General features: G+C 33.0%; 1 protein-coding gene across 1 annotated transcript; it reads left to right on the top strand.

Annotated features, from left to right (window-relative positions):
- Positions 1 to 368: 368 nt before the first annotated feature.
- Ccdc122 (coiled-coil domain containing 122) lies at positions 369 to 24,444 on the top strand. The gene is made up of 5 exons (XM_063232747.1): positions 369 to 2,896; positions 3,358 to 3,473; positions 7,743 to 8,135; positions 8,876 to 8,992; positions 23,428 to 24,444. The coding sequence occupies exons 1-5, from the start codon at positions 2,854 to 2,856 to the stop codon at positions 23,575 to 23,577; spliced, it is 819 nt and encodes a 272-aa protein (XP_063088817.1). The 5' UTR covers positions 369 to 2,853; the 3' UTR covers positions 23,578 to 24,444.
- Positions 24,445 to 26,965: the final 2,521 nt, after the last annotated feature.

Genomic DNA, 26,965 nt, shown 5'->3' with positions numbered 1-26,965 from the left:
AACATGAAACTTTGGGGGAATGTTATGTATCAAAACTACAATGTGTACCATCTGTGTGAATGTTGAAATTCAAAAAAAAAATGAGTGTTTAGTACATCGTATTTTATAATCTAGGGATGAGGAAAGAGAATCTACAAGTCAGGGATAGGGAAAGCTTAATCTGATGACATGAACTTCAAAGAAACTAAAAAGTTTTCCTAAAAAAAAAAAAAAGGCCATAATTAAGCAGTATTAATTAGTGACAGGGAAAACTCAGCTCTAGACCTAGTAACCTGAGGATGAAAAGCAAAAAAGGTGAAAGGGAGGTTCACTGAAGAGGTTTAAGTTTGGGTTTTACTGAAGGTCTTGAGTTTCAGAAGCCACAACAGAGGAATATAAAAGGCTTGAAGAGTTGGTTACACAGTATCATATTAACAGTGTCAAAAGGATAAGTCTTCATGATGAGTGATTTAGGAATCTTAGGCTCTTGAAACAGATTACAGAGATATAGTAGATAGTGACTATAGTTTACATAGTATGTTAAGCAGATTGTAGAAATTACAATTTGGAGAAAGGAGAAATGGGGACTCCTCAGGAAGGTGACATCTCTTGAGAACTACTAGGAGTAGGAAGAACTTACTGGGTTCCTTTTTTAGTCATGCAAACTTTGGTGAAAATCTGTACTTTCCTGAAATAGTTCCCCAAAGGAGAAAAGTGGAAAGTAGTAATGGGACTAGAAAGGAGGAAGATGAGTGTTGGAGATACAGCTCAGTATAGTGTGTGTGCTTAGTATGCACAGTCCTCAGTTCAGTCCACAGCACCGTAAGGAGCAAAACAAAAAGGAAATTTATTCAAGTGACATTTTAACAAAGAGTACAAAATCGTTTGATTCTGGAGTGATAGGTGAAAACAAGATTCTTCCCTTAATAATTATACTTGAGAAGTCCAGAATTGAAAGCATAAACTTGAAACCAAAATTCAAATAACATCTCAATAGTTATCTGAGTGAATTCTTTGATCTATTTGTGTCTTGAGCTTTTATGTAAAATGAAAGTTATCTTTACTACAGAATCAAAAGAGTTCATGTTTGATTACCAGGCATAGAACAAACACTATTTCTATTGTGTCCAGAATAGTGTTCAGCACAAAGTAATCATGACAAAAGCACTTACCATGAAACAGTTGAGTAAATTTGTTACCAGATTTTTCATTGAGCATTTGTGATGGTCTATATTATATTTGTTTTATGTTGTGGTTCTTTAGTTCTTTGATCTTCCTTGAGAAGATTTGCAAGAAGGCCCACAAAAGGAAAATCAAAATCCAAAAGTATCAGTTTTAACAAGCTCTTTATTATGAAACAAACATAGTCTTAGGTGTATACAAAGATTTAGTTGCTTACTGTATCCAACTGACTGAAAAAGGCATGTATTTCAAGACAGTTAGAATTTCATGTGACTATGAAACTCAAAAGTACTAGAGAGAAAATTAGATTTGGAACCATTAGCAGTAGTAACCTATAGCATGTTGCACCTACAGCATGTTGCATAGAAAGGACATAGGAAATGACATGAACACAATGACTAAGCTGAGTACATAGGTAAGCTTCAGAAAGAAAGCAAATTTGAAGTGTAACATGTAGTCCTATGAAACAAGAATCATAAATTCTTAGAAATTTAAGAAAAATCTACTTGTTAAGCTCAGAATTTCTTTATCTTAGTAGGACACCTCTAGATAGATTTGAATGTCTTCACTTAGGGAGAATTTTAACTTTTAATCATGTTTAAGTTTTAAATTTTTATGTCTAAAATTTTTCTTTTCACATATGTTTCAATACTTCAAATTTTGGTTTTGGAAAACATGATTTGTACATGAGTACTTTTTGTTCAGTTGATCTTTAATTTAAGGGGTTTGTAGACTTTTCTGTGGAAGCTTACTAACATTCCTGACTGTTAAAATAATATTTCACTGTTTTTCTTGCCCTGTAAAGTTTGTAATAACTTTAGTACAATTTGGGAAGATTCACAGCGCCTATAAAAATCAGCTAACATTTTTTTAAAAGATTAGTCATTACATAAAAAAAGTTTATGTGCAAATATTAAATACAAGATGACAACTTCTGATTTCAAAAGTAATTATCAATACTGAATTTTTCATTCATTAATCATGAAAATGTGTTCCATTTCCTCTATGTAGGCAAATTCAGATACGCTTTTTGTAAATCTGACTTTAACTCTGGCAAGCCAGCACTCTTGTGTTAGAATAGCATTTTGTTCATGGTGAGGTGGAGAAAAAATATCTACCCCATCATTTTATCAATTACTCCTAAATAAAGAATTGACTGAAATGTAAATTTAAACCTGCTTAGAGCTTGTCCTAAAAAAAAAAAAAATCACTGAACAGGAGTGGTGTATTCTCTACATTCTATACTAATGGGAGAGATTGCCAAGCATTCCTGAAATGTTCTCACAGATTCTTGTTACTGTTTTAAAGCCTACTTCATCTTAGTACTAGAGGTACCTGCTACTGATCCATAATAATTATTCTGTGTATGGCAGGTGCTGTGCTAAATACAATATATACCTTTACTATAATATGTCCGTGAGATTTTATAAATTAGGGCATCAAAGAAGACACTAAAGTTTGTAACAGCTGAAAATTGGAAAACTGACTTGCAAATATAGAACTATTCTACTTTCCTTCAAAGTCTGTTAACTATTGTTTTACTTATTTATACTAATGATTAAATGTCTTTACCATCCCTGTGATACATATAGTAGTCACAAATATACAGGGAAAAGTGAAGAAATTATCAATAGAGATTATTTTGTAGGAACAAAGACGGTGAAGCAAAAAAGGAAAAAGAGATTATAGAAAATGTCAGGCAACAAAGAAAGAAAGAATGAAGTTCTTAATGAAGGTAATAATCTTAAGAAATAATTAAAAGACTAGTGAAAAATAGAAGTGTGAATTGTGTTAAGATTAATAGCAAATTAGAAGGAAATAACATTTCACCAGGAAGAAATTTAACTTGTGCTTGCAAAAGGCACAATAACATGAAAATATGCAACTATAGTTGTTATTAAGTTGTTACAATTGTGCTGTAATTATAGTGCATATATAAATGATTTGAGCAAAAAATTAGGACAATAAAAATATACTCTTCCTAAAGGAACAGGTGTAATGTTGAACTAGGCAACTCTGAATGGTCTATAATTCTTGCATTTGATTTTGGTTTTATTTAAGAGTCAGAATGGAAGGATTATCAAATTCCAAATTTAGTCTATTTATGAGATGAAAAGCATCAAGCTTATCATTATTTTGAGTAAATAAGCATAACCTTAAAAATCTGCATTTAATTTTATACCTTATTTTGTCTAGCCATGTGTAAGCAAGAAACTTCTTCATTAACTGATACTGTAGAGCAAATTGCAAAGCAACAACAATCACAAACGTCAGAAATAGAAAAAAACAAACAAGCTCTGTTCCATTTACAGGTAACTTATATATTTTAAATGTCATTATTTCAAAAAATTTTTAATGATAGATTGGCATCTCCAATATTAAGAATACTTTAATTCTTAAATTAATTTTAAATTAATTTTAATTTTTATTAAATTTAATTAAATTTTAATTTTAGTTACTCTCCATTTGTCTCTTCTTCCATAAAGACTACATGAGTATTTCAGGTTTATAGAACATTTTATATCCCCAATACAATATAAATATTCAAAAATGTCATTCTCAACTGCAATATAAATATATGAAGCACATGTCACATAGGATTATTTTACATTTATTTCTATTTGATAGTTGTTTTCTAAAGTGTTAACTCAAAGAAGATTATATAGTAAGTTAGTGAAAATTGTGGCTTGCAAGTTACTAGTTGTCAGTAGACATTCTAGTTGCTTCTGTTTCTTTTCAGCACTTTCATAATATATTCATAATCCCACCACAGGGAAAATGGGAGTGTGCAACCTAATAAGTACAACTGTATTCTGTGAAAATGACTAAAGAAAATGAAAACAGTGTTTTTGTTTTGTAGAAGTTGCTGTTAAATAGATTATAGAAATGATAAGAGGCTCTAGGGCTGAACTGCCTTGTTTGAAAGGCCAGATTTGCTATTTATAGCTCGGCAGTTGAATTTTTCTATGCCTCTGTTTCCTTAGCTGTGAAAGAGGGATAATAGAACCTACCTCAAAGATTTTCATGACCATTAAATAAGTGAATTTGTAAATAAATGTATTTTGTAAGGTCCTGGTGGACAGTATTAAGCTTCTTTTGAATTTAGGTGTTAATGTATCAACAGACATATAATAATTTTATAAATGTAGTAATAAGGATTTCTTATATGTTATTCACTTCTATTGAGTTATTTTATGCAACACAATATAGCAATGATAATGCTTTAGATTTCTGTAATTTTCTGTAAAACTCAGTCTTTAAAGTGTTTCACAGACATTTCACTTGAGAGCCTGCATTCTGTTAAGCTTTCTGTTAAACATTGTACTTACCCATGGATTGTTAATCACCTATCGCAAAGAGACAAAGAAATAAATACAGGGTAGTACTGTCAACAAAACATGAACCCAACACAGATTGAGGACTGAAGAAGGAGTGATCATAAATAAGGACTGTTTCAAAGTTGAGTTTTAAAGAATAGCAGGAGTTCACCTGAATAATTGGGTATTTGGGACATACTTAATGGTTAGGTGGTAAGGAGCTTGATATATCAGGCTTATTCCTCTGTGAATAAGAGGCTTCACAGAGGCCTGAGATAACATTGTCACACTCACAGAATCATAAATACTTTGATGGTGACGTAACATAGAGTAGTTTTTTCAGGTTTATTTAGCTTACAGTTCGTGGGGGTTTCAGTCCTTAATCAGCTGATTCCAAGGCAGGGTGGCATGGCACAGAGGCTACATTTCAAAGCAACAGAAGACAGCAAAAGCAACAAAAGCAAAAAATGCAGAGGAAAAAACAAGCCTCTTTTCCTCCCTTACACTGCATACAGGCTCTCCACCCTCAGGACTGTAGCACTCACGTCATATCCAAGCCCTCTTGCACAGGCTCAGGATGTTTACAAAGTGGAGGTCCTGGCTCTTGCTAAGTCACTTAGTTAAATTTTTTAATTTCTCCAGTTGACACAGTGAACAACATCCTAGAGGAAAGAAGAGGTCCTCTACACCCTAGGATGTAGAACTGCTTTGGTATTTATTTAGACTCCTGGACTTCTCAAATTGACACAATGTATCAACCATAACATCTGAAGATAATACATGTTCATCAGTATGTTTTATTTTGTGTACTTACCTCTTTTGTTTCCCCCTGCGAAAAGGATAAAAGTTTTGTTTTTTTGTTTTCTGTTTTTTAACATACTGCTTTCTTTCTAGTGTTTCAAATCTATTGGAAGAGAATGAGTATACTAGAGAGAAGAGAGAATTGAGGATTATTAGTTATTTAAATACCAAATTAACTTATCTAGTGAGAATTACAGTGCTAGAAAGAAGAAAGGATTCATCAGAATCATTTTATTGGGAGGAATTGTAGAATTCGATAAACAGTTTGGTAAAGACAAAGGAAGAATTAATGATGTTTCCGAAGGTGGTACTGCTAGCTTCATTTGGGAATATAAGGATGTGTTAATTTGCATTTTTGGTCCCAATTTTTCAACTATTTTTATATGCACACTCTTTGTCACATCTTGGGTGGACACACTTTTGTTCCTGGACTCTTGAGTTTGATCATGTGACTAGCTAGGATGTTAGCAGATATGATTCACGAAAAAGCTTTAAAAACACAAACATTTGCATTTTCACTCTTTTACATCTGCTATCATCAATAGATGGATGTTCCTGTGCTGGCCTACTGATGCATAAGATACACGTAACGCAGAGATAAGACACCCCCAGTGAGCCCAGTTCAAGCCAACCCCCATAATTTTGTTTTTTAATTGAATATAAACATTTAAGTTTCAATTTTAACTATTTTTAGAAGCCATTCTATATACTTGTGTAGTAAAGAGCAATAAAAATTAGAAACTGCAGGATCAAGCATTCCTGAGTTTAATGCACATTTGTAATCCTAACATTCAGGAGGCTGAAGTAGGAAGAGTGCCACAAGTTTAGGGCCAGCGTGGGCTCCATAATGAGTTTAAGGCCAGCCTGGACTACTTAGTAAGATCCTATCTCAAAAACCCCTCAGAATTCACTATTAGATGTGTCACTTTTGCATTTAACACTCCAGGACCTTAGTTTTATTATCCACTCAGTGGGAATAATAATGACAGCTGCTTAGGATGTTTGCAACTCATCTGAATCTTTTGCCTTTTACATAAGTTAACTGGATGGAAAACTGCTCGTTTCACTAGGAACAATTAGATTCAAGATTCTTTTTCAAAAAATTCTAGAGGAGGAATTAAATGAAAATACCTTTCTATTTTCAGAGTACTTACAGGTTTCTTCCTGAAAGCAATTTTTAAAACAAGCATAACCCACCCCTCTGACATTTGAGCAAACCTAGCCAGTCCCCACTGTTCCTAGTAATGTGAATCCCCTACCCAATCCTAACTGCTCCCAAGCATGTCAGTAATAAACACCTATGTACTATTGTACGTCGCTAAAGTTCTGTGTTTCTGGCAATAGATAACTGATACAACACTAGGGAAGGAGGAAAGATTAGTCTGATTTTTGGGCACAGGCTAGGGAGGGAGGAAGCAGTAGCCTGAGTTTTGGACATGATTATTTTAAGATGGCCAGTGTTAGCCAAATACAGAACTCAACAAACATATACAGTCTACAAATCAACAGAAAATACATACCTCAAAATGTGAATATGGATGAGATTACTGAGGAAGTATTTTTAGCATGAGAAGAGGAAGTTATAGTGACTGAACTCTGGGGAAGACCCATATTTGAAGGAATCATCTTGAACAAGAAAAAATACTCAAATAGCTAAGGAGAATGAGAGACTAGTGGTGTGAAAACTAGGTTTTAACATGGAAATACCAATTAGCAATGCCAAATGCCCCACTGAGGCAAAATAGATCTCTTCGTATTAATTTTACAAAGAGGTTGAGGCATGAGTGTCTGTATATAGATATATACACATTTTCCCCTTCATTCTTTTTTCCTTTCCCCTATCCCAGTTGTTTCCTTTTGAGCAGTTTCTTTCCCTTTCACAATCTCTATTGTACCTTTTGGATCTTATTTATGCTTTCATTTTCATATACTAGGAAGACAATATGATGTTTACACATGCAAATCTAATTTGTTTCACTTCTGAGTATGGTCCCTAGTTGCATCCATTTAACTATAAAAGCCTCGAGTTTGTTTTTCTTTATAGATGAGTACTACTCTAATGTATAAAAATATCACTTTTTTTATCCATTCCTTGGTTGATGGGCATTTGGATTGTTTCTAAGATCTAGGAGTTACCAATTGGGCTATTATAAACATGGTTGTACATATATTGCTGTGGTGTGATATTTTCAGTTCTGAAAAAATAGAAGGGAATAGCTGGGTTGGATGGGACCTCTGATCCAAAGAACAAATGAATATGAAAAGTAAGAAATACATAACCCGAGACTTTTTTGAGATTATAATGTAGTTGTTATGCTAATATGTTTCCTTCTATTGTATGTATCAATTTTGATATATTTGATAAATATATATTTTCTCACATACATTATGGACCAAAACAGTGACTTTTCTCTCATGCTGAATTCTATGAATCAATAATTATAATGTTGAAATATATTACAGAATGAACTTCAGGAACTTGAAAAACAAATAGCAGCAGTCTCTGCAGAAACTAAAGAAACAGAGAGGCAAATTTATCAGCAAGATGCTGTCATTGAGAATTCCAAACTTCAATGTGAAAGCCTGGAAATTCAAATCAAGTCCTTACATAAAGAAAATATAAAGCTTAAATTTGATATAGAATCAGCCCAAGAAGATTTTTGTGAACAGATGAAAAAATATAATGCATATTATGTAAAAATAAAGACACATAAAGATAATTTAGGGGAAATAGAAAGAAAATGGTCATTTATGACTGAACTTGATGAAAAGCGAGATCTCATTAAAAAACTGAAGACAATGAAAGAGGAACTTAAGCAAAACCTCCAAAATCCAGATGAAATAACACAAATTCAGGTTTGAATTATTACTTAACAAAACTTTTCTTTACTCTTTTTTTTGTAAGTACAAATGCTAAACAATAAATTCATCATTAAGGTAATAAAACACCCATAACTATTTACTACATTCATAATTTTCAAAAACTGGGGTAAGTACACGAGCTATGTAACAGCTATCCAAAATGTGCAAAGGCACAAAAGATTTTTTACAAGTTCCTTGTAGATTTGTAAAAATACATGATCAGACAAAAATCTCAGTGAACAATTAATCAATTTGTTGGAGAACATGTAATTTACCAATGTTGAGGCTCTAGCTTCCTTACTAATTGATGTGGACCACTTCAAATCAGTGTACTGTGCTTAATGCTATTATGCAAACAATCTGAATAAATAATTAGACCTTAAGCATCTTGGTATTTCTAGTAGCATTTTCTGAAGACCATAGAAGATACGAAATTAAAATATGTATCATTCCTTTCTAGAGACTCTACTGTTGCCAGGCAATTGCATCATAAGTTCATAACTACCACTTTCCTTTATGTCTTTCTTTGTTTTTAGGTTCAGTACTTTAAAATCTAATATTTGTTCAAATAATAGTTCATCTTACATATCTTTAGAAAGTAATATTTTAATCCTACTTATCAAAATTAAGTTTTGATATAACTAGATTTCTTAAATTATGGAAACACAAAGACTTGGATTTATATTAACCAGTCTTTTTTTCACTTGTATATTTTAAATTTTATAAATACATAGGAAGAGATTTCAAAGCTTAAGAATGAGATTATAACTGTAAAAGAATCTATCATTGAAAAGACTTGTTTTCTTGAAGAAGAAAAAAAGACACATGAAAAATTAAGAAAAGAAATAGAGGTAAGTCTTAATTATCTAAATTTCAATGTTTATGAGACCATTTTTAAGCTTGTGCTATAGTTATATTTCCACATAGTTTTTCTATATAATAATTTTATTCTCAGTTCATGAGAGAACAGAAGAATTACAAAATTTAGTAGATATATATAAATCATTAGTAGATAACTAGAGATGACACCTCATTCAAAAATGATCAAGTAAGTGAATGTGCTCCAGTAAAGGAAGTACTACTGCTTTAAATGTGGCCTAGAATTCTTCCAGGTCTCCTTCCACTAACAACTTGATATCTGCTTAATAGCTAGAAGGCAGAGATTGAATTGTCAAAGAGGATGGTCAGTCTTAGATATCAGTGCCTCCTTAGAGTAAAAGATGATGGCAATCATTGGTATTCTAAACCAAGCTGATTAAAAAAAACAAGCTGATATTACAAAGATCAAAGTGAGTCTAAATTTTTAGTCTTACGGTACTAACTATAGACTTGAGTTGCTTAGATAAATACAAAATAAGCATGGAAAAGAATGCACTATTAATGGAAAAATAATAATTTTACCATTAAGATTAATTTGGAAAATAAAATGGATATTTTAACTTGCTATAACTAATGTGGCATAATAAAACAAGCAGCTAAAGATTCAAAGGTAGAGGTACTCACTGTACTTACGTAACAGAAGCCACACTTTTACCTTGTAGTTTACTAGAAACTTAAGTCAATTAGGGTTTTTTATTTTTTCACTTCTAAATCTCAGTATAAAATAATCAAAAAGAAAATATATAGGTGGTATAGAAATTAAAAAAGATTAATGAAACAGAAAAATAGAATCTAGAAAGAACCCAGGCATAAATGATATAAAGAGAAACATAAACTATAGAAAAATAAAAGTTAAAGTAAATTTGATTTTCATTTTATAATACACATTCATCAGAGTAGTGAAAAAAGAAAAACATAACTATTTGTGCTAGAGAAATACTTAAAATTTAAACATACTCATTATTAAATATTTTTTACTTTTGAATATGTAATTTCTAGATTCTAAAAATAGACTATAGCAATAGAGAAGATTCAGCTCTAGAGATTACATTTATAATACATATAAATGATAAGAAAATGTCTAACCAAAAAATATTGGGTAAATGATACAGAAAGACTTCTTTGATACACAATTATCTAAAAAGCAATGGAAAACCTGCTTACCCTATTAACAATAAGATTGACAGTCAACACCACACTAAGGTCCCATAGTTAGCCATCAAATTAAGATGTAGAGCAATTTATTTTTAATATACTGTTGGTATGAGTATGAATTGCATATTGGAAAGAAATTTGAAATTAAGTTTTTATATAACATATACATTGTAAATGTTTAGCTTGATTAATCTTGATTAATATTGTTAGGTAAGCAGTGACACAGCCTCAATTTCGGGGTTCTGTGCAATAACTTCAAAGGAGAGTCCATGTCATTTAAGACCTTAGGACCTCAGTTTTATTGAACTGGGCCTTTTATGGATACAGTAGGTGGTATTAGTGAGATGGGGTGTGGTGGATGAGGTTAAGGGAGTAATGTGAGATTAGGAAAGTGAAAATGGCTGAGTTTTTAATTCTGTTATTTTCAGGACATTTAAAATTGGTCTTAAATTACATCAGAATATTATAGTCAAAAAGGAGAAAAATTAAGCAAGTAAAGGTTCGTCAATAATTATAAAAATAAAGAACACGTACAGTCACATTACCATCTTGGGAGCATCATTTCTTGCCCCAAACAACGTATTTACTGCTTGATGGGAGTGGACCATTGATGTCACCTCCTTTCGAAAACAGCCAGTCTTTAAAAAGAGAATGAATTCAAATTCCAGAAGATTACTATTATTTCTTCTTTTGTTTCATATTTTCTATCTCTTCTGAATATACTTAGTCATTGCCCTGATACATGTAATTCAAGGGTCATCTTTTACCTGAACTATAGCATTCATGTTCTAATCTTTGAATGCTTTCAAACATTTTGTGCCTTGTATATTTTAGTTTTTATGTTAACATTTTTTAGTTCAGAAAAAATGGAAATGGTTCTTGAATTTCAGTGTTTTTCTGCCAAATAAATATTTTTAGTATATCTAGGACATCCTTAAATGAAAAAAGCATTTCCAAATGTCCCAAAATGTCTTCTTTTCCCCGTGTGTTGTCTGTCCTTATATATTTTGGAAGGAAGAAGCTAAAGATAAAAAAGAGAATAAAGATAAGGTATGAGTCACTAACAAAAAATGAGGGAAGCAAAAATATAAAACGTAGAAACAGAGAGTTTCAAATACAGAGTACTAAGCAACAATCAGGGATTTTTTTCATTTAAAACTTTTAAGACGTATTATTTGTCAAATTCAAGAGGAAACTAGAGCAGTTAAAGCTGGATTAGTTTTTAGTAAATGATAATTCCACAAGCAATATTTGTGACAACACATTGTATAAAACACTGATGATTTAGTCTTGCCTAAATTTTGTATAATTATCTCAAAGTTTCAGAGGTGAGCGGAAAAAATCAATGCATTTTGAGAGTTACTAGAGGTCATGAACAAAGTATGTTTCAATATACAGTACAACTCACAACGGATGTACAGCTATATAATTGACAAATGCATTCATATATGCTGTCAGCAAAAGAAATGATTGCATGGCTAGAAACCAGGTCTATGAGAAAAACTAGAGAAACAAGGTAAAGGTGAACTAAAGAAAGATAAGAATTATTCCAGTTAGGTAGATTACATGGTAACAAATTACTCAGTTTTTTAGAAGGGACAAGAACCTATGTTCAGTACTATTGAGTCTATTTTTATTTGTTGAATTCCTGATATTTTTCAAGGAATCTATACAGGTTATCTTATTTAAATATTGTGGCATTTCTTACAAAATTTCATAAAATTTAAATAATGTTATAAATTTATATGGCCAAGGATCAGTGACAAAGCAGGATATGAAAACAGATCTGTTGGACTGTGTTTCTCTCAGATCTATTGAAAATTTGATTTTAGGAATGTATTCTTGATAATTAAAATATTAGAGGGATGGTAATAATTCCTGTCACATTCTTCTATCTTATCACTCATAAATGGCACATACCATATGGGTAAATACAGGTTACATAAATTACTATCCATATAATTTTGCAACAGATTTACTTAATAATCTCTCTTACAGATTTTTCACATTAGCATATATTAGCCTACAGCTTTTTAATTGCTGCAAAATAGCACACAGTATGATAATACTCTAATTTGCATAGCCATGTTACACCTGGTAACATTTAAATGGTTTCCATGCTTTTTTCCTAAAGTAATGTTGAAATGAATACTGTGATAATACTCTTTGCTCCAAGATTTGGAAATACTGTGGTACTTTGATTCATGAACGCTTTTATTTGCAGACAATTTGATTTACAAACAAGTATTTACCAAAAATTTGGTTTTGTTTATAAACTCTGCATGGGAAAACAAATATGACCATGGCCATATTTCCCACACAAACACAAAAACGGCCATCTTTTCTAAAAGTGTAAAACAAATTAAGTTCATGAATCAAGGTACTTTCTTTTAATTATTGTGACCCTGAACCTTACATTTCAAATAATCTTACTTTCTATGAATTCTCATGAATATAATTCGATAAATATTCCACTTGGACTTATTGGGAGCTTCACATTTGCATATTAATTCCCTTCACATCCTTCTCTGTAACTGAAACTATATGTGCACAAGGATAAAACTAAGAGCAGTTGGGAAACAATACTTAGTAGACCTGATAGACTCAATTTAGAGATTTCAGTGTCTTCTCAATATAGGATATGCCTATTTCACTTTGCTGCCAAATCATAAGAGTAAAAACTATTTCCAGAACTAAGAGTTAAGACAAAAACTGAAATATGGACAAGACTTTTATCCACAGATTTAAAATCAAAGGATATAAAACAGTATTTCGTGTACCAGAAGTCCCAAAGCAAGCAGGAGTAGCAATTTTACTCTCAGATATCTAGGCTGCATCTCTTAAAATATTTTTCAAAAACAAAACTGCAATTATTTTTCAGGTGAACTTTGTTTCTAGTAGCTTTGTACTATAAGAAATGTTGAAGTTCCTAAAGCTAAAAAGAAATAGTACTGGAAAGGAATGAAAATGGAAAATGTTGGGTAAACAAATGAATATTTTTCTTGTATTATTTAAAAATCAGTTGATAGTTAAACATACAAATTATGTTGGGTTTTATAGCATATGCACAATGAGGTATATCTCAATCATATCCCTTTCTTATAACATTCTTATATTTTACATGAAGTGATACAATAATTGAAGATAAATTGTGTGTTAAGGGGACATAAAATTCCTACAGTAACTTCTTTTAAATTTTTATTTTTCATTGGCACATAATTATACTTATCAGTAGGATAGTGTATGATGTTTGAATTCACATATACATTGCATAATGATCAAATCAACCTGATTACCATATCCATCACCTTAAACAGTTATCATTGTTTACCACTAATTTGTGGTAAGAACATTCAAAATCATCTCTTCTAGCTATTTTGAAATAGACAATGTTTTAGTATTACCTGTAGTCACTGTACTCTGCAAGAGGAGACCAGAACCATACCCTTAGTTATATATACTCATTCAGTATTTCCTCACTTCCCTCTTTCCTGCTTTCCCCGAACACTGGTCACTACTATTCTACTCAGAATTTAACATTTTTACATTCTGCATGAGTTAAATTGTGCAGTATTCGTCTTTTTATTCCTAGTTCATTTCAATTTGCATGATGTTCTCTGTGTTGTTGTAACAAATTTCATTCTTTTTATGACCAAATATTCATCTATTTACTTATCTTTTTTATTTACCTTGCCATCTGCTGAAGGACATGTAGGTCAGGTCCACATCTTGGTTATTGTAAATGGTGCCTATAGCAAGTTATTTTAAAAATATACATAGAACAGATATATTCAAGCAGACAAAGGAACAAATAATATGAAACAATTTTTTAAAAAACTAATCCTGAAGAAAATAGAAAAGGAAGGAGAAGGAAAAGATAAATTAATAGAAGACAAACAGGGGCAGGGGATTTAGCTCAGCGGCATAAGCGCCTGCCTTGCAAGCAGGCAGTCGTGAGTTCGATCCCTGGTACCGATAAAAACGAAAAAGACAAAAAAAAAAAAAAAAAAAAAAATAGAAGACAAACATTATGACAGTCTTTAACTCCAAAATATCAGCACATATTGGGTTGATGGCATGTTAGATAAGGATGAGGTTAGTGATAAAAATGGAGTAAAGAAGGTGAATATGTAATACATGTAGCAAAGGAGGAGAGAAGGTGAAGTAATTAGACTTTGCAAGAACTTCACTGAGAAAGTCTGTCAGGAAAACCCTGAAATACATGAAGCCAGATATGTAAATATTGGAGGGAAAGGTTTCCAGCCAAAAGTAAAAGCAACTGCAAAGTTCTTGAAACAGAAACGTGTGGACTCAAGCAACAGCAGTGCCGTGTGTCTAGAGTAGAGAGAATGAGGTGAGAGTAGTAGATGAAATCAGAATGTTATTCTGATTTTTATAAATAACTTTATTGTTACTTTTTAGATATACATAATGATCATATTCTTCAAAGGAAATTTGTACCTGTACATGATATATTCTCTATTTCTGTTTTTCCCAATGCCTTCTCCTCCCTTCAATCCATATCCCCTTCCCTATTTACAAAGCTTTGTTTCCATCTTACCCTTTTTAAAATCATTTCTCCACTCTCCTTTTCTTCCTTTTCCACTTTCCCCACCTTAGTTCTTCTTTCCTTTTGAACAGTTTCTTCCCATTTCATAATTAAAGATAACTCCTTTAATGCATAGTACTTTCCACATTCTGAAGAATAAAACTAGACACATGGCTATCATCATACACTAAACTAAAGCCAAAATGAATCACAGACCTAAATATTAAAATAGAAACAATAAATGTGCTGGGAGCAAGAGTAGGCAGAACTCTTAAAGACATAGGTATAGGCAAAGATTTAGTGAACAAAATCGCAATCACAGGAAATAATGCAAAGAATCAATAACTGGGCCTAATCCTGTTAAAAAGGTTTTTTACAATAAAAGAAATCAACAGTGAAAAGAGAATCCTCAGCCTGTGAAAAAATTTTGCCAGTTTTCTTTCAGAGGACTTATATCTTGAATATATAAAGAACTGAAAAAAATTAGATCCCCCAAATTTAAATACCCACTCCAAAAAGAGCATCAGAAGAATATATGCTTCTCAGATGAAGAAATACACATGACAAACATACAAAAAAATGTTCTACATCACTGGTTATTAGAAAAATGCAAATCAAAACAGTGCTGAAATTGCATCTCATTTCAGAAAGAATAGCTATCATGAAGAAATCAACCAATAACTAGTGCTGGAAAAGATGTGAGAAGAAACTAACACTTTTCCATTATTGGTGGGAGTATGGCTGGTGCAATCATTGTAGAAAACAGTATAGAGATTCCTCAATAAGCTGGAAGTCTGATTTAACCGAGCTATTTCCCTTCTGGGCATCTTCCCAAATTAAAAACGTCATACCACAGTGATATATGGGCATGCATGTTTATAGCAGCACAGTTTGTAAAAGCAAAATCTTGGAAATAACCCAAATGCTCATCAATTGAGGAATGAATATATTTATTTATTTATTTATTTATTTGGCCTTAAGGAATAAATTGGAAGCGTTCCTAGGTAAATGGATGCAACTTGAGACCATACTCTTAGGTGAAATAAACTGGACACATGTAAACATCTCATCTCCCTAGTGTGAGAAAGTAAGAGTAAAGGAAAACCAAAATGTTCTGATTTTATAAGGCATTGTTCCCTTTTTTCAGTGAAAAATAATAGGATATGAGATCAGAGTGTTTTGTAGGTACCACACCTAGTCCTCGTTTTCATTTTTCCTTAGCTGTCAATAATAAATATGAACAGTAACAATTTCCTCGAGCCAAAAGAACTTAGCCTCTGCAGAACCACTACATCTTTACCAACATAATGTTAATCAAGTTTTTACACTAAGACTTATCAGAAAGAATACTATCACTAGTAGCTGAAAAGTGCCTGGCCTTTAGGGAAGTTCACAAGGTGATCTTTGTCTTTATGGAGCTACTTCTGAGTGAAAAACTGCTTTTTAGCCTTGTGAATTTGGAAACTTAATCTTACTGTCTTAGAGGCAAGTAACTGAAGATAGATGTAGAATGGGCAAATAAATAATTTATAAAATTTATACCAGTTTATTTATAATAATAAAACTTTCAAGGACACCAGGTAATATGTCAGTCATCAGTCTTTCAAAGAGCATAAAAATAAACAGAACAAAGCAGATGATAAAACAATTTAAGAAATACAGATTTCAAAGCAAGACCACCAGAGATCTTCACTGTCTATCATATTGTCTTTTGTTTTCTTCCAGATAGTTGTCCCTATCTTCACACACAGTGAATTCATACCGAACAAAATAATATTAAACTGATCAGAACAGGATGATGAAGGCATTTTAGGTCTTCAAGACCAGAAAATAGGAAAGTCAACAATGGCTACCATAATGCCTCTCATTCTGTTCAAAATACCTCTCCATATCTTTATGAATGTTGAAATTGACAAAAGAAAATAGACTAATATCACTCTGCACAGAGAATAATAGTACTGTCAGATTTTATATATGACACCACAGGGTATCTTAGTGTCTTTAAGTTCTACACATGCATGATTCTCTACATGTATATGTATCCTTTCTGTATTAAAAAGCAAATCAACAAAAGACAACAAAAATTTCTAGAAAAACTTGAAACAAAAAGACATAAAACCATAATAGGTGATCTACAGTAGTTACTTTGATATCTCTTATTTTCAATAGAATTGTCTTTATCATCAGGTATAATATAATTGAACATAGCAATACATAGCAATATTAATAAAAACAAAACATTGGAAACATTATAGGACCTCAAAAGTAGTTAATAATCAAACTGGAATGGGTATCCTATTGCATCTTGAGTCTTCAGAGTAGTTGCCTCCACTCTTAGACTTGATACTATCAAGCATACCAAATTCGAATAAAATCAGTTAGGACAAAACAGGGATCCAACAAACCAGATTCAAATAAGATCAGTCATAGTAAGACATTGTAAGTAATACAGGGCTTCATGTTAAGATAATAGGAAATTAAAGATAGTTACCGTAGTATAGCCTGCTATTTTGGGGATAGTTGTCTGTGCCCTCAAATCTAGTATGAGTAGACAGACTGGAACAGAATAAAATCAAACTAAACAGAGCCATAAGACTAATGTGGCTTTTAAATCCTGATACATTATTAACAATGTTGTCTGCCTTCCTTTTTTAGACAATTCCTCCCCTTTCACTTTCACAGAGCGTATTGTACATTTTGTATCCCACTAACTCCTTTACTTTTTAGATTAGGGGGGCAACCTGCTGTCTACCTAAGTGGTTCTGAACCTTTTTACCCCTGAATTTGATCTTGAGCTGCATTCCTTTACCTACTAAAGCCTCAAGGTTTTCCTTCCTTATAGCTGAGTAGTTCTCCACTGTGCAAAAGTGTCATGACTTTCCAACCTACCTGCAGCTGCTGGAGAACTTGTCCCTATTTCTCTCTGGTTCTCTGTCACATAGAGTATTGTTTTCTCACTTTGACTTTTGGTTCATTAACCCTCTTTCAGGTAGATTATATTTCCTATTCAGAGCATCTCGATGGACCCTAATCCCCTGATCTATTCTGCCTGTGTTTCTTTTTCTTAGTGTATCAAGGCCATCTGTGTTAAAGATTATAGCCAGTCTTCTCTGCCTCATCTCTGCTAGGCTATTTTTCTGCTGTTGATTGTCTACTTTTCTCCATTCCTCTGTCTGCCCCATTCATTGAGGCCTCTCTTCCACTGTTGCTGGAATCCTGGTATTTTTTCTCTCTCTCTCTAGAATGGCCTTCAGTATTCTCTGTAGGGTTGGATTAGTGGTCACAAACTCCCACAGTTCCTCTTTCTCATGGAAACATCTTGTTTCTCCATTAATTTTGAGAGACAGTTTTTTAGGGGACATCAATCTGGATTGGAGGATATTTTCTTTCAGGGCTTAGAATACTTTGCTCCAAACTCTTCTTGATTTGACAGTTTATATCAAGAAGTCTGTTATGATTTTGATTTGTTTTCCTTTATAGTTTATCATTTTCTTTTCTCTGACCACTTTTAATATTCTGGTCTTGTGATGAATTTCTGGGGTCTTGATTATTATATGTCTAGGTATAGCTCTGTTTTGGTTGTAGCTGGCTGGAGTTCTGTATGCCTCATATATCTGAATATCATTTCCTTTTCCTATGCTTGGGAAGTTTTCCTTAATTATTTCTGTGAATAACCTTTATATTTCATTTGTGTTTACTCCTGCTTCTATGCTCATGTTTTTTATTCTTAAGTTATAGATCCCCTTGTCATCTTCTAGCCTTTGCATTGTTACTCCCTGATTCCTTGTTATTTTTAAGGGATCTTTCCTTTCACAATCACACACTGCAAATCTTTCTTCAAATTTTGCCAGAATTAACAAGGAATTTTGCCAGCTTTCAATGGAGTTTTTAATTTCTTGATAATCTCTTTGGATCTGTTTCATGTATTCTAGATTTTGTTTATATTCTTCATCAAAGGTTTCTCTCCTTTTCCTGGGTTCCTCCATTCTTCCATCTGTGCCTTCTTGAGAGGTGCTTAGCATTTCTTTTATTAATCTTTTTATATCTTGCCTCACTTGAATTAGATTTTCAGTTTTAAGTTCATCTATGAGGTCACGAAGATACTTCTTTATGATGCTGTGTCTGATAGTGCATGTTTGCTGCCCTCAATCTCTTCTCCCTGGACTTTTTTCCCTGGGTCAGCAGCTGGAGGCTTTTTCTCTTGCCATGTTTCTGGTTTCTTTCAGACAGGTCTGTGGTGGAGGTCTCAGGCCCCTTCTGTATTGCTTATGGTTTTCTGAAGCATGCTGGCTAGGGGATTGCTGCCCTCTCCAGTTTATTGTTGATCTGTGAGTGCATGCAAGTACAATATGGGTTGGCCCCTCTCTTCTGAGCCAGCCAACCAGCAAGTGCCTTCACCACATTAGTCTGTGCCATGTGGACGTCACAGGCTTGGGACACTTTTGTCCTGGTTATTGGGTGCGGGCCAGGGGCGTGACCCAGCTCAAGCAGATCCCTTCAGTCCTCTTTGGGCCAGGAGCAGCCAACTGATGCCGCTGCGGTTCCAGGTTCAGGCCCATCCTGCCCAACTCCAAAATGTTGTCCAGCCGGTCACCCCCTCCATGGGACCAAATTCCTAGCACTCACCACAGGTTAATGCAGCTCTCCACATTGGTTCTGTTCTCCATTATGCCGCATCCTCCCGCTAAGGGCCTTGGGCTTACCAACCCCCAATTTCAGCACTACTGTGACTTCAGCAGGACCGTGAGTCATCAGATTCCAAGACGTGCCCAGCACAGCGCTGGACCAGCTCCAGTGAGAATGCATCTGGTTCCAGCCTTTCGTCCACGGTTTTCCTTCCTTCCTTTTTCTTTTTCCTCAATTTCTTCCTGAGTTGTGAGAATCGCTCTCCTTTCATCTGGTCTTCTCCATGATGTTAAATTCTAGCATCGAGTTGTTTTTCTCAGAGAGGCTCTCTACCCTGCTATCTCTCAATCCACCATCTTCACACCAGTCTTGCTTCTCTCCATGTGAAAACTAGTGGAATCATATTATCTCAAGGTGAATTTGTGAACATGAAAATCAAAGCGGTTCTCTGAATTTGAGTGTTCATTTCTGGCTCTGGGTGTTTATGAATCAATCTCCATAACAAAACTGGATAGTACCTCCATACTTCCTTCATGAACCTGTTTTTATACAGCTTTCCTCATAAAATCATCTTATGGTTATATACATATATATATGTATATATTATACGTATATATATATATTATACGTATATATTAAAGAGAATAAAACAACAATAAACTGAACTAAAATGAAACAGTGATGTAGGAAATCCACAACAGTTACCATATTACATATTGTTATCCTCTTGATAGCTGCTCACACTACAGGATTTAGGCTTGCAAAGTCAAATAGTACAAGGATTAGGTCATATCTATACTTTAGTTGTTATCATCTCAGCCTATTTTTCTATGAATCAGCCAGTTGCTTATAGGGGACAGGGAGGAAGTTTTCTCCCAGCCCTCACGCTGACTGTCACACAGGAGGCGGGCATGACCTCTTTTCTGGTTCTTCCCAGCCAACAGAGCTGCCACCCGTGCACAGGTAGCTATGTACTTTCCTTCCTGGTTTTTCCAGGCTGGCAGGGCCACTGTTGGCACACAAGAGGCTACATACGTTCCTTCCTGGTTCACCTCAGCTGGCATGGCCACTACTGGTGCATGGAGTGCTGCGTTTTTTGCCTAAGGCTTCTTTTGCCTTAATGTGTCCTGTGATATCTAGCTGTGGTTGGAAATCTAGAGTTCTCTTATGGGGACTTTGCACAACTCTGCTGTGATCTGTTGTATATTTAATTAAGAGTACTTTTAGGAGTGGACCAGATTGCATCTAACAAAACTTGCTAATGACCAAAACTTTGACTAGTTATTTTATTTCTATTACTATATTTGATGAACATGAATATATGCATTTTCAGTGACCATACTCATTTTTATGAATATATTTATATTATCAATGGATATATTGTACGTAGAATATATACAATATAGAGAAAGATATACCCTCTTGAGTATACTCAATGTATAAAAACCTCTTGGGGGGCTGGGGATTTAGCTCAGTGGCATAAGCACCTGCCTTGCAAGCAGGCAGTCGTGAGTTTGATCCCCGGTACCGATAAAAAGGAAAAAGACAAAAAACAAAACAAAACAAAACTTTTGGGTATAGTTTCATTATACACTAATTTATATCTCATCTTTTAGTCATTTTCTGTTTTGCCACATCAGAATAAATTCTCTAAATTTGCAGATATAATAAAAACTGAAAATTTAAGAAGATATATAAAGCTTGTAGCAATTTATGTGAAAGACTGACAAATTCTTCTTTGTTCTTATAGCAGAATTTTCAAATGCTTAGCTTGCTCCTCTGCTGAATAATGGTTTCGATGTTATTATTTTTTTACTATATTTTATGCATTTAAAAGTATTCTGTGACAGAGTTCATAGTCTTCATCATACTGGGTCAATCGAGGCAAGGCTCCCCTGAAATAAAGGAAGAGCTGGGCAAGAAGAGAAGCCAGTGAGAGTTATCTGTAGCCTAATCTGGGACCTGGAAGAAGGAAAGCTGAGGGATAGAATAAAGGGAGATGGTTTGGGGGCAGAGTCCTAAGACCTCAAAAACCAACACTTAGTGCCTTACCATCTTCGTAGGCTTTTAAAAATGTTTTTGAAAATCAATTATTTTGACACATTTATTGAATTGCTATTTTGAGAACTTGTTCTTTCTTTCTTTGAATTGACTTAGAACCAACTTCCAAACTTGGTTAGTAAAGTCCTAGAAAAATCCATATGTAATTGTATATATATATATATGTATGTGTATATATATGAATGAATGAATGAATGAATGAATAGGTAACCTTTCCAACTCTATTATTCTATTTGTGTATTGGCTTCTTTAAAAATGTTTTATTGTAATGAGATATAACTATGAGGATGGCATGACTAGAAAGAATTTTTGAAGATGTGAAAAAATTATAACTCACATTATCAATGGGAATATAAAATTATATAGTGCCTTTGTAAAACAGTTCTGATGGTTCCTCAGCTGGTTAAACATAGAGTTACCATATGACGCAGTAATCCTACTCCTAGGTATATAAGCAAGAAGAGTGAAAGTCTATATTCTTCCAGAAACTTGCACATGAATATTCATAGCAGGTTGCTTAATAATAATTAAAAAGTGGTAACAACTCAAATTTTTATCAGCAAATAAATTGAATGAATAAAATGTGGTGCATTGTAAGGCTGGTTATTTGACAATAGAAATTATGAAGTATTGAAACATGCTGCGGCAGAGATGACTCCTAAAAACATGTTCATATTTGAAGCTTAGGTTTGACCCCTAGAACCACCAAAAAAAATTCATTTTCATAAAATGTCCAGAACAGGCAAACAAATATATAGAGAAAGTAGATTTGTCATTGTCTAGTACTAAGGATGAAGGTTAAGGAATAGGGGGTAACTGCTAATGGGTATTAGGTTTCTTTCAGTGGTAATGTAAATATTATAAAATTATTTGTGATAGTTTCACAACTCTGCAGTCATTGAATTGTACACTTTTAATGGTGGATTAATATACAATATATATCTTCATAAAGTTTAAAAAACAAGGAAGGAGCAGTGTTCTTATTTATCCAATACCAATATCAAGAATTTTGACTTTTTACTTTCTTGTAGCAAGACACCAAAAGTTTTTTAATTGCCATTTTGTTTGTTGCCTTGGAGTATACTGTCTGATTCAGCACAAATATTGATTTATTTAATGGCAGGGAAGTAGACTATCTTAGCTCTTAGATCTTTTAGACCTATGTTTGAGCCTGTTTTAGTGAACCAGTGGATAATATAAGAAATGGAGCCTTTTTTTTTTTTTTTTTTTTTTTTTTTTTTTTTTTTTTGCGGTACTGGGGATTGAACTCACGACTTCACGCTTGCCAGGCAGGCGCTTATGCTGCTGAGCTGAATCGCCAGCCCTGAGCCATTTTTCTGAAGAACATTTTTCTTACATTTCTCTGAATCAGCTAAGGTTCAGAGAGCTCCTTTCCATAATGTGAGCAGATAGCATTTAGGGAATGCAAGTGAGATACAGAAACAGCTTCATTGTTTATAGCTCAGCTTTTCACTTATTTGAACATGATCTGATGGTTTGACAGCCTATGATCAGCTGAAACACAGCTACTGTTATTGACTAAGATTCAACTGTCTGTAATAACATTATACCTAGTTAAGCTTAGTGTACATACTAAGTTAGATTGCAGTCCATTAAAAGTAAGGAGGCAGCCTCTGGTCAAATTTAGTTTAACACTAAGTGTTTGCCTTGATAAATAGAAGATATTCTATCATAGATGCTTCATTTGGCTTTAAATCTCAAACATAATTATCACTCATCACCTCCTAGGTATTGGTCAAATTTTTCACCTTTGATTTCTTTCTAAAAAACTGAGGATAAAAGTATCCACATCAGAAAGTGTGAGAATTTAATTATATGTAGAAAGTTTTCAGCACATCTACTATGTCATAAGTGTTAGTTATATAATTCCTGTTTATTATTTACAATGAATATTTTAAATTAATTTTTAATCTTTTGAGTAGTGAAAATATCCTTTATGGCTGTTTACTAATTACTCCTCACATACTCTATTAATGTGTTCTGTTCTTTCGTTAGGTACAGTATAAGAGATATGATGCAATTCTGAAGCGTTTGCATTGTCAAGTGAATAAGCTTCAGTCAAATAGAAGACAATGGCAGTGGAACATTCGACAACTGGAAAAAACAGCAGCTGAATTAAGAAAATCTATAGGAATGAAAAATTAACATTGCCATTGGGCAGTGTGAATGGAGGCCATGCCAACCAAAATTATAGGACAAAATATTAAGAAAATCTTTTTTGTTTTTTAACAAGCAATCACTGTCAAGCCACTGTATTAATGACAGATATTTTTTCTCTTAAAAATCAGTTATCTGTTGCTGAAAGTATTTTTCCAATCTTATGAGGAATAGTACTAAATAATACAATAGCAATCCTTACTGGGGAATAGTGGAACAGTCTCTGAATATTTCAAGTGTATAAGCTATATTATATTTGAAATACCCATTTATAATAATGCTGTATTCACTACCCTATAAAAATATAGAAAAAAATTGAATTTTCAATGATTTAAATGGAGATATTAAAATGGTTGTCCCAAACTTTTATAAGAGCTTCCTTTTTATAACTACCTTTATAGAAGTGCATAAATATTAATATTCACAATAATGTTGTATATTTAATGCCTTAGATATGTCACTGTTTTGTTTCTTAACCAGAAGGTAGCAACCATTTTCTTGGGTTGCAATGCATTGTTAATTCTGTCTATAAGTTATTTATTCATATCCTGTGCCTAAAATTATCAAACAAGCATGAAATATTAAACGAAGTGTTAACTTCTCTATCATCTATCTATCTATCTATATATCTATCTATCTATCTATCTATCTTCTGTTCAGGGCCAGTAAATCAAATGTTATCTTGTCCTTTTTAAAATAAATGTGTTTCCTATCATGATTTCATTGAGTCAAATATTTAGAAGCAAAAACAAAATATTAATTATTACAGGTACAGTTTTTAAACATCCACTTGAAAGATTAATTTCAAAGAAACATCAAAAAGATATTTCAAACCCATTTTCTCCTTACCTTTATATATGCCTGAGATTCAGTAAGAGTGTACTAGATATAAAATCTGATATTAATAATCTCATTATGTCTGACATTAATAGTCTTAGCATGGCTTAGCATGGCTTACTATGGTTAATACTGCAAATAGCTTACCCTGTAACATAATCAGCTTTGGTCCATGGTACAAAAACACAGCTACAGGTGAAAATTGTTAAGCCTACAGATTGTGGAGAGTATCCACTATGCTCAACTGGAGACAAGGCAGAACCAGATGCTGATTATATAAATATATTTTAATATAATTTGCATGTTAATATTTTCAGACTTTATAGTGTTAGCTGGGGTTTTTTAAATAAAAATCTAGTTATCTAAACTTTTTAAAGTTTATAATGGGATTCAAAATAGTTACGGCTTGTTTCTAAATGTCCCCTAAAAGCCTCATGTGTTCATGAGGAGCTTTTTAGAGCGGGCTGAATCTAGAATGTGATATTGGGATTAAAAATGTATGATACTAAATTATTCTATTGATTGGCTTATCATAATTCTGGGTGTAATAATGAGAGGGCCCACCTTGAGCGTGATTGGTGTCAATCAATAGGTTTATATCCTAGATGGACTTATAAAGAGAGAGAGGGAAGGGAGGCCTGCTTGCTGCTTACTGCCTCCTGTCTGCTATATCATGAACATTTAGTTTTAATTCTTTTTTTCTCATTTTCTTCTTAAAGTGGTCTAAGTTTCTGAAGGACTTAAATTGTTTTGTCATCAAACACAGGACTGTGGTTCAAGTATCATTCTGTGATTTCACTGGTCTCTGAAGTAACACAATCTATTCTTCTTGGTCTTGTGCAGGCTTTTCTGTCTGTGTGACACCTGTAGCTTTTTTCTTTAGTCAATGTGATCAGCTTCCTTGCCCAATCACAAAGCCTATTCTAGTCTTATTTAGTTCTCTCTGTATTGGACTATCATTTATGGGGCATGTTATTCTATCCTTCATTCTCCCCACTCTGAAAATTTCTGGTATAAACTAAATCTTTCATGCTTTTCTATGGTTTTTTAAGGAACTCAAAAAAATTTTTAGCTCTAAAAATAACAAGTCTTTCAGAGCTGTGGTTTCAAGAAAATTATTTCTAGCATGAATTATAAAAAGTCTTGATATGAAGCTCAGAGCTAGGAAATGAAATCTTATTTCTTGGTATTATCTGCCATCATCCTAGCCTGTTATATGCTATTATCTAAATGACTAGGAAAATTTAAATAATGTAAGGAAATAGAAGAAAGACCTCACAATATTTCAGAATATGATCTAATACATATGCAATTTATAAGCAAATTAGAATTGACTGATGTGAGAAACTAGTACCCACTTTTAAGCTGTATCTTCACACAACCACAGAAAACATATATTAAAGACAGGCATATCAGCCACCATGGACTCTTTCAAGGCAACCTAAATGATCTACATATTATCTTTTAAACCATATTATTCCCAGTCAATTGATTAGTTCTATTTTGCTTATTTTATTTAATCTTAAACTAATGATTTAAGGTACATGTTATGATCCTTGATTTACAGATGGTGGGACTGAAGCTTAGGTTATATAAGTTGCTTAAGGGGCTGGGAATTTAGCTCAGCGGCATAAGCACCTGCCTTGCAAGTAGGCGGTTGTGAGTTCGATCCCTGGTACCAATAAAAGAAAAATGTCAATAAGTTGCTTAAGATCTATTGATATAGTTATCAGTAGCAGAATTGAAGTTGAATCCCTATATTATCAATATGTCATTAAAACAAAATGATTCTAGAGATAAGCTATACTATAAATAACTGATAATTTATATATTTAATCTATGATCTTAGTAAAAAAATTTTATCATTAAAAATAAATAACTGCATAACATATTGCATAGGCAGTACTACAGGAGAGTAAGTCTGAAAACATTTTGGTTAAAGAAAATGGATTATATTTGTAAGTATTGTTTTGGAACTTTTTAATGTTCGTGCAAGGCATTCATAGGTAAATGGATGCACCCTAAGGTCATAATATTAAGTGAAATCAATCAGATCCACAAGCTTAAATATTGCAGTTTCTCTTATATGAAGAACATAAAATATAAATAACCAGAAAAATTGGACGGAGAGATCTCTTTTAAATAAGAAAGGGAACAAGGGATGTAGGGAAGGAGAAGGAGAGAAAAAAGGGATAAAGAAAATTTAATAAAGAAACAAAAGTAGAACTGCTGAAAATGGAAAGGGGGTCAGAGTCGGAAGGAGGAGCGAGGATGGAAAAGAATTAAGATGTGTTATGTACATGTACCAGCACCCTGTGACAAATGTAATCCTTACGTGTTGCAGCTGACATGACTAATAGAAAAATAAAATTACATAGATGAAACAAAGCTCAAATGTGACTTTAAGAAATATTCACACAAGACTCGAATTGAAACCTTTATTTCCTTATCATTTTAAATGTTTATAAAATGTATTAAAGGGCTACATTAATATATAATAATCTAGCAATATTAGAAATGATAATCTGGTTTTAAGAAT

The sequence above is a fragment of the Cavia porcellus genome, unplaced genomic scaffold (genome assembly GCF_034190915.1).
Source record: "Cavia porcellus strain 051 isolate PalLab524CR breed Dunkin Hartley unplaced genomic scaffold, mCavPor4.1 scaffold_21, whole genome shotgun sequence".
Classification (NCBI taxonomy): domain Eukaryota; kingdom Metazoa; phylum Chordata; class Mammalia; order Rodentia; family Caviidae; genus Cavia; species Cavia porcellus.
The sequence above is the reverse complement of the archived record's forward strand: the minus strand, read 5'-3'. Positions and strand labels throughout refer to the sequence as shown.

Bases quoted from the DNA above. Each gene is read 5' to 3' on its own strand.
- Ccdc122 (XM_063232747.1), top strand. From the start codon at position 2,854: ATGTCAGGCAACAAAGAAAGAAAGAATGAAGTTCTTAATGAAG. The intron at 2,897-3,357 runs GTAATAATCTTA...TATTTTGTCTAG, and splicing joins GAATGAAGTTCTTAATGAAG to CCATGTGTAAGCAAGAAACT. The intron at 3,474-7,742 runs GTAACTTATATA...AATATATTACAG, and splicing joins AAGCTCTGTTCCATTTACAG to AATGAACTTCAGGAACTTGA.